Source organism: Cryptotermes secundus, unplaced genomic scaffold (genome assembly GCF_002891405.2).
Source record: "Cryptotermes secundus unplaced genomic scaffold, Csec_1.0 scaffold423, whole genome shotgun sequence".
NCBI classification, from domain to species: Eukaryota; Metazoa; Arthropoda; class Insecta; order Blattodea; family Kalotermitidae; genus Cryptotermes; species Cryptotermes secundus.
Genome location: NW_019731985.1, coordinates 365,450 through 374,007, shown reverse-complemented (window position 1 = coordinate 374,007; position 8,558 = coordinate 365,450). Strand labels below are relative to the sequence as shown.

At 47.3% G+C, this 8,558-nt stretch overlaps 1 protein-coding gene across 1 annotated transcript in view; it reads right to left on the bottom strand.

Annotated features, from left to right (window-relative positions):
• LOC111867417 overlaps positions 1–8,558 on the bottom strand; it is a 47,473-nt gene that overhangs the window by 19,643 nt on the left and 19,272 nt on the right. Inside the window, exon 3 of the mRNA XM_023857261.1 lies at positions 2,170–2,320. Coding sequence (XP_023713029.1) covers positions 2,170–2,320 — 151 coding nt within the window. The remainder of the gene's footprint in view (positions 1–2,169; positions 2,321–8,558) is intronic.

The following is an 8,558-nucleotide window of genomic DNA, read 5'->3' as shown; positions in this document are numbered from 1 at the left end:
ACACGCCGTAACGAAGAGATGCGTGAATGCTTCGATTCATGGCGATAAATTATCATATTGTGGCATTATAGGTTATGACACCGTACAGTCTGGTTTGTGAGTACCAACATTTCGAATGAACATACTGTCCCCGTCTGCAGGAACAAAGTAATGGGAGATGTGTTTACTTGTAAATCGCTGCTAATTATGTACAAGACTACACGGGGTCATATCCCAGATGGCCACAATAAGTCACACAGGACTGTTTGGCAGGCGGGATGGGGCGATCCTTTGGCTTATTACTTTCGTAGCAGATGGAACATGTTACTGTCTACTGGGTTGTGATGATAAATATGTCGTTAGTAGGCACCAGTAATTCGGGGGAACCTGCGCCTCCATCTTCAGGGTTCTTCGATATTTTATACCTCCCACTGGACGATTTACTGGTCGTACTTTAAATTAATGAAGATATACTAGTATATATGCATGTGTACACAGAGAAAGTCCTTTCGTGCACTGTCGTCTTCAATTTCGAAAAATGTACTGGCTGACCGGACGTCGATCAGAACTGTCAATGTACAACAAGCTGCTCCTGTACGAGTATAAACAAATGCTGCAACCAGTCTGGACATATGGCGTCCAACTGTGGGGATGTGCGAAAAAATGAAACATCGAAGTAATCCAACGATACCGGAACAAAGTACTAAGACGCACAGCAGATGCGCCCTGGTATGTACGCAACAGGGACCTCCATCGAGACCTCAGTGTCGAAACAGTCGCATCCATTATTGCAAGATACGCGACCTCACACGAAAAACGACTTAGACAACACGTCAATGAAGAAGCGTCCAGGCTCCTAAATGTGGGAAACCTAACCAGGCGACTCAAACGGACCAAACCTTACGAACTAGCCAAGCAGCCCGACAGCTAAGGGATCCGATGGGCGAACTTAACTTCATATAATCTTAGTAACTTAGTGTCAAATTAAAACAGATTTTTAGTTCAAGCGAACTAGTCTTTGTAACATTTTGTAGCAGCCAATAAATAAATAAAAAAAAGTGTCGTCTGCTTCTCTCTCCGTTTCTCTCCGTCCCGGCTCTGTTTGTTAGTGGCAAACTGAACAAGTTCATAGTGCAAAAGTGACCGATATTCACCGCTGTTTTGTTGCTACGCAACCGTTGCATTCATAAAGTGAACATTACACGGCGGTAAATTAGAGAAAACCAGTAAACGATATTGGTCAGTGAAGTGCATTTGTTTATACAAACGTCTGGGAGAAGAAAGAGGTTTCCCCAGTTCTATACAAGGTTCGAATCTCGGCTGGAACTCCACAGTCCCTCTAGGAAAAATTTCGGGACAGTACTTGGATGAAGCCATGGCCTCTTCCTTCCGAACGCTTTCCAATTCATCAATCATCGCACCGTTGGACGCGATGTAGTCCCGACGCTGAGAGCGTGGGAAAACAAACGCGTCCCCACAAAGAAAAGTTGAGAGTCCCGTTTCAGATTCATGTGAATGGCTCAGTACGGGCCAAAATGAAACTCACTCAACAGAGGGCTCCGACGTCCGATCCGAAAGGGGAACGTCAGAAGCGGTGCACAGAGGGGAGGGTATATCTGCCCGCTACACGTTTACTGCAAAGGAAGCACAAAACAAGAAGAGCTAATGGCCTGGTCTCCTCTGATAGACACGGGGCGCACATAAAATGAAGAATTGGGTAGGATACCCCGACACGCTGATAGCAAGGTCATCAGATAAGCCTCCATTAAAAAAATTAGGGGGGACATACAAGCAGACATACAGACAGAAAGGCGACTTCACGAGCCTCATCTTGCTACAAGTTTGAAGGTCGCGGGTTCGAGTCCCGATGAGGTGGATTTTCTTCAATTGACCTAATCCTTCCAGTCGCACTATGGCCCTGGTGTCGGCTCAGTCTCTAACAGAAATGAGTACCAGGATTCTTTCTGGGGGGTTAAAGGGCGGCCGGCGGGTAAGGCTGACAACCTTACCACCGTCTGCGAGCCGACTGTCTAGATGTGGGAGCCTCAAAGTCTCACAACCCTATGGGCCTCCATTGCCTGTTACAGGGATACCTTTACCTTTTACCTCTTTTATTTTAATTGGGGGGGACATAGATGCAGATACAGAGAGCAAGGTGATCACATAAGCTAACACGAGCCAGCTTCTTACCAGATCTGGACAGGAAGTTGTAACGCGCCCTCTTGCTGACGTACGGTGAATTGCCAGACATCATGATGGCCGAATCAGAGTCTGAGTGATAGCCCGATATGTCGCTGGAGTCATCCTCATCCTCGGCCACTTCCTTCATCAGCTCCAGGACCTGAAACACAAAAGTTACATCAGTGTTTTATTTTTTTTAATTGCTAGTGGGGTGCGACTAAGTCCGTTGTACTGCGGCCACTTCTGGCCTATTGTACCAGCCCCAGATGATAGGTGAGGGTGATTGTGGAGCAATTGGTGGAATGAAGATTGGCAGGGGAAACCGAAGTACTCGGAGAAAACCTGCCCCAGCGCCACTTTGTCCACCACAAATCCCACTTGACCAGATACATCAGTGTCTTAAGTCTCAGGTTCGAGATTCTCCCAACCTGAAGGGCCAGGTCCCCATATTTATATCCACTCCGCCCATGGTACAGGTACAGGCTACGATGGAGGTATTCGAGCCCGCCTCCACGCGGGCTTGACCCCTCATGGTTATTTGTAGGAGATTAAATAAGAATGTGAGGCTAGCGTGTGTCTTCATTTGCGTGTATGTGTATTTATTCTCAATCCTGAAGATGGAAGCAGTTTAATATGATCTCAGTGCGAGTTACAGGCCGTGCCCATCTCATTCTTCTCGAGGTAAAGCCAACCGGAAGTGATCCTGCTGCTTCTGCGCCCTTCAATGTCAATGGCATGAAGCGGAGAGACTGGGAGCCGGGCCCTCGCGGCACAAACCTGTTTGCATCTTACTTTCGCAGTGCGTTTCCCTTCATGAGTGCACGGGCAGGTGATTGGCCCACCTGACGTTGACAAGTGCCTCATATACCTCGCATCTCTCTCTCTCTCTGTGACTCAAGCCTTTCTCTACAGAAACCAAATTCTCTACTTACAAGCAATGCCTATGCAAGGATGCAGAATTACACTGGACACAAGGATCTGAAAGCGGATACGCGATAACAAGCGCCGATATCTTTCGAGTCGTTTAAAATATTTTATTTATTTAATTACGATTTGAAGCATGCAGTCTTCTGGGATGTGGCGTCGTTTATATATTGTATAAACCGACGTTTCGAAGGCATTCTTCATAGTTACGGCAGTGAAAACCTCGAATCTTACACAATTATGACTTCTTTAACGACGCTTTCAACAGTCGAATGAAGTACTTGTGTTCATGTGGAACTTGTTTCGATTCTCGATCGGGACACCGGCAATCCTGACTGAGGCTTTTCGTAGTTTTACTCAGTCCTTTCGGACAAATTCCGGGCTAGTACAAAGATTAACGCATGACCGGTCCCTTCCAGATCTTTTCCAATTCATGATTCACTAATCACCCTACGCTATACAGTAGAGATCCTGAGGGCGTAGCAAAATAGAGCCCAATAAACATAGCTCAGGTTTTACGTGTACAGCCGCCGCGCCATAGCTCAAGCGGTTAGTCGCTGGCTTCCCACCGCGGCGGCCCGGGTTCGATCCCGGGTCTGGTCAAGTTGGATTTGTGGTGGACGAAGTGGCGCTGGGGCACGTTCTCTCCGAGTACTTCGGTTTCCCCTGCCAATCTTCATTCCACCAATTGCTCCACAATCACCCTCACCTATCATCTGGGGCTGGTACAATAGGCCAGAAATGGCCGCAGTACAAGGGACTTAGTCCCACCCCACTAGCAATAAAGAAAATTCGTGCACAGCCCCCGACGACAGGATGGTTAGTAGATAATGAATTGGAAGGGATGTGCAAGGAAGTGGTCGTGGCAGGCATTTCCCCGGCGAGATTGCCGAGAACACGCAACATTTCAGACAGGACGGCCATTCTCCGGGCACAGGATTGAAAGTGGGACCTCTCAAACACGAAACCACCTGACCACCATGTTCCCTGCTTCCTCCATTTCTTGCGGCGGGGTGAGGCCAAGATCACTTGGTACGTCGGCCTGTACTTCACCTACTGCACCAGCGCCGGACGGTAGATGAGTGTAGAGCACTCGGTGGAATGAGAACTGACAGGGGAAAACGAAGTACTCGGAGAAAACCTGCCCCAGATCCACTACATCCACCACAAATCCCACATGAACTGATCGAACCCGGGCCGCCGAGGTGGGAAGCAGGCGACTAACCACCTGAGCTATGGCGCGGCCTGTTTCGGTGGTTAGGAACCTGAACACGGTGACGGACATGCAAACGCTTACTCTGCCAACAGGATACAGAGTCCACATAACAGTCAACATGGATACTAGTTCGAGGACCGGGGTTCCATTCCCGGCAGGAGCAGCTGACCACTGGTCCACCTCCGAATTTAAGAATGCATGGAGTTACTCAGCTCCTCCAATTACATGTCTGCACGAAGTGAGCGCAGATACGGGAGGTGCTGTCCGTTTCTTCTCCCAAATCACAGAACCCGTAACATTTTTCATATGCGTCTTGTGGTTTATCATACCGTGTAGTCTGGTAGTTGGGTTCCGACGTTTCGGAATAACGTATTGTCTCCGTTGACGTCAAAACCTCTCATCTCACAAGCTTTCTGACAACGCGTGTTCATCGCGAAGTGCCGCTTTCCAGTCCAGTCGCTGTCATTTCACTGACAAACCGCGCGGGAGACGTGGGATCTGGCACACGCCAAATTCTTATGGGAAGTTTAATTTCCATTCACGCCCCTACTTTGTTGCTTACAAAGGGGTTTCTGGGTCACCCTGTTTCATGACGCAAATTTGGTGTTGAGATGGACAGAATGAAACTAAAGCAAAGCTGGAAACTAAAAGAGAAATCCTCAAACCAGAGTGACAGTGTAGATGCTAGTTATCATGGCAAAGGGTATAGGTAACCTTTTTGCTGCCAAAGATCAGATTTCCCGCACAAGGACAGTAGCCACGTCTGCTCTCAATAATCCCTGAGTTTACAAATATTATCCTGTGTTTTGTCGACTGGTCGAGTTTACTGAAACTGCATACGCTATAAAATGGCAAAACTGTCATTTTGATTAATTAGTATGTATGGGGGAGTGGAGGTATAGCTCTACCACTCTTGACCTCGGCACTAGATGGAAGTGAGTAGTGGTCAGCTTCACTACCCGGCCACTTTACCTCCGAGGAAAGTGTCCCAGTACCCACTGGATAGGAGGGTGGGTGGGCCCAAGAGCCGGTCTGGACGCTGTGGAGAAGAGAAAAATCTTGCCGGGAATCGGACTCCAGCCTGTCGCTATATCGACTGAGCTATCGCTACGCCCAATGCATGAGCTAACCCCTCATACAAGCAACGGTATGCAGACTAGGGGCCCAAATGTAAAACAGCGCTTTTATCGAAACCGAATTTTCCAGTGGGACGAATTTCACCGTTGTTCGGTATTCAGCAAGCAGCAATGCTCTACCGAGCAACAATCGGTTCCGTTTTGAAGGTGATATAGTGAAGGCCAATCGAATATGCGAAAGCATGTCACTGCACCGTTTCTTAGAAACAATATGGGGTCCTCATCTGTATTGAATCTTGGGGCCCCACCTACAGCAGGGTGGGTTCCCGTGCCTTCTGGAGCTGAGGGCCAAGGAGCCAGGCGCGTGGAATTTCGTACGGAGATGGGAGAGGTACGTCTCGTTTGAGGCACTGCATGAAAGTAAATCATGTACAAATTCATCGGCGCTGAGGCACTTCGCTGTTATAACCGACAAATTTATATTTAATAAGCTCTCCACGTGATGATGGTGATGATGACAAATAACAATATGTGGTTGGCTGGAGCACTATGCTACAAGCAAGCAGGTCGCGGGTTCGATTTCAGATGAGGTCATTGGATTTTTCAATTGGCTTAATCCTTCCAGCTGCACTGTGACCCTGAGGTCGACTCAGCATCTAACATAAATGAGTACCAGGAATCTTCCTGGGGCGTAAAGGGCGGCCGGAGCGTAAGGCTGACAAGCTCACAGCCATCTGTGAGCCGATTGTCTAGAAAATGTATGATACAGTGTCGTCATAAAAATTACAAACTTCTTAATAATGAGCTAAAAAGCGATAAAGCGTATTTCAATATACCAATTAAACTTGCTCCGTAATCGACCGAGTAGTTGAGCCTGGTTGGTAGCCCTGATATATACGCGACCACTGCCTGCGAGAGGGCGCCACATTGCTTACCGCCAGCAGTCTATCAGCGCGGAAACACTAAGCTACTGTTGTGTTTCACATTCCAGTTAAACTTATTAACATACATCCACAGCATGAGACTAAGGACCGGCAAATTATTCTCAGAAGGCGAGCGACTGTTTTAGTTCATAAATTACGAGTCGATCGTACGGAAATCGTATTACAAAAGTTACTACATCTCAGCGAGTAAAGGGAAAGTTATCCCTGTAACTGGCCGTGGAGGCCCACAGGGTTGAGACGTCGAGGCTCCCACATTTTCTTTAGACAATCGGCTCACAGATGGCTGTGAGGTTGTCAGCCTTGCGCGCCGGCCGCCCTTTACCGGCAGGAAGATTCCAGGTACTCATTTCTGTTAAGAGGCTAAGTCGACCTCAGGGTCATAGAGCGACTGGAAGAATTAGGTGAATTTTAAAATCCAATGACCACGTCGGGAATCGAACCCGCGACTTTCCGGTTCGTAGCACAGTGCCTCAACCAACTGCGCTACCGCGTGCCCCACATCTCAGAGAGAGTGCAGAAATTCATCAAATCATCACAGGCAACTGCAATATCACGCAGTAACTAAAGCCGCTAACAAAATGAAGGTACAGAATTTTCTCTATGGTGGGAACTGGCATGTTCTCAGAGAACTGCACAGAACTAAGTACGCCTTTAATTCCAGATAACAATAGTTCATGCTCGCTTCTTTGTCAAACTAAATGAAGCAACGTGAGTACACTGTGACCCAACTGAAGGTGCTTTCCATTTAAACGCCGTTTCTGGTCTCATTGTTTCAACCAACTGAAGCACTACGCGTACGTATGAGGAAACACAGGTCAGAACTGCTCTTCAAGCTAAACAAACGCAAGCTCGTGGAATCATCACGGTCCTAAAAGATTCTGAACCAGTGAACAGATTTTAATGAAAGTAATGCAATTTAAAGCCATCGTCTCTTCGTCCTTCTTACCACTGACTGTAATAACATGGTGAGCGTGCGAACTTCTGAAGTGTGACACTTACTTATTTACTCATGCAGCTGAGCCCTTCTGGAGGAGCCGCCAATTCTGCAGCTACTCAAGAATTTCCCAGCATTTTATGGAACCCGAAGGTTCATTACCGTATTCACAAGAGCTCCCCACTGGTCCCTATCCTGAGCCAGATCAATCCAATCAACACCATCCCATCATACCTCTCTAAGATCAATTTTAATATTGTCCATCCACCTACGCCTTGGTCTTCCCAGTGGTCTCTTTCCGACACTAGCTTCACTTTATGCAGTGACCCTATGTTTCTGTTCGTCATCAGCACGTCGAGACCGACTCTAGAGCCGGCCCAGTCTCCCATGCAGTGGTTACCGGGGTTAAGAATGCGTGGAGCTATACGTCCGCTCCCCGCAGCACGGTTGTTTAAATGAGGTTCACGTGTGGAGGCAGGTTAGAATGCCTCCACCGCAGCCCTGCGAGTCGTAGAAGGCGACGAAAAGGGAACTAGGTGCGTGGACAATTTGAGCAGAATTTTTGTTAGGAAAGCCGTGACTCAAATCGGCTGCTTTGCTAATTATGAGGACGATCTTAATGAGGTCTATATTTGATGCCATGCATAAACTCTTTTATGAAATGATCTATGTTTACAAAAATCGAAGAACTTCGATTTTAGCCTGGTTTCAGCAGCGCTTATGTTGAACTGATACGATAAAGGCAAAAAAAAAAAAACAACAAAAAAACAAACTCACAGGGGTTCTGACACTTATGGTCACTGGATTATGGTATATGTTCAGCGTCCGGTATTCTGAACAGAAAACGTTTCGGAAGCTGAATCAGATAAACATTAGAAGCAGTTAATGCCAGTCATTAAAAATTCAGTTTCTGAAACATTGTGTTCTGCTCGGAAGACGGGACTCTGGACGAAGCCCACAGAAGCAGTGATCCTAAGAAATTCTGATATATGAAATGTTATATGCTCAGTGTCCAGGTAACGCAACGAACAAAAGCCTGCTTATGCTGCACTGCCTCGCTTCCAGAAATCTTCAACAATAAATTCATTTCTCTGTCTTTGTTCTGAGTGGGAAAACGGCCCTGCCACGGTGTTGCGTCAGTCCCTGCTTCATTTGAAGCAACGCACACGTAGGCATGTTACTCGTGACCCCTGTCCCCGGGACTCGGCGGGTCCTCAGCCTCCGGAGAGTGGAACCTCAATTAACGAGCACCTCTCATAACGAGTAATTCGCATAACGAGCAAAATAAATTGTATATAAAAAAA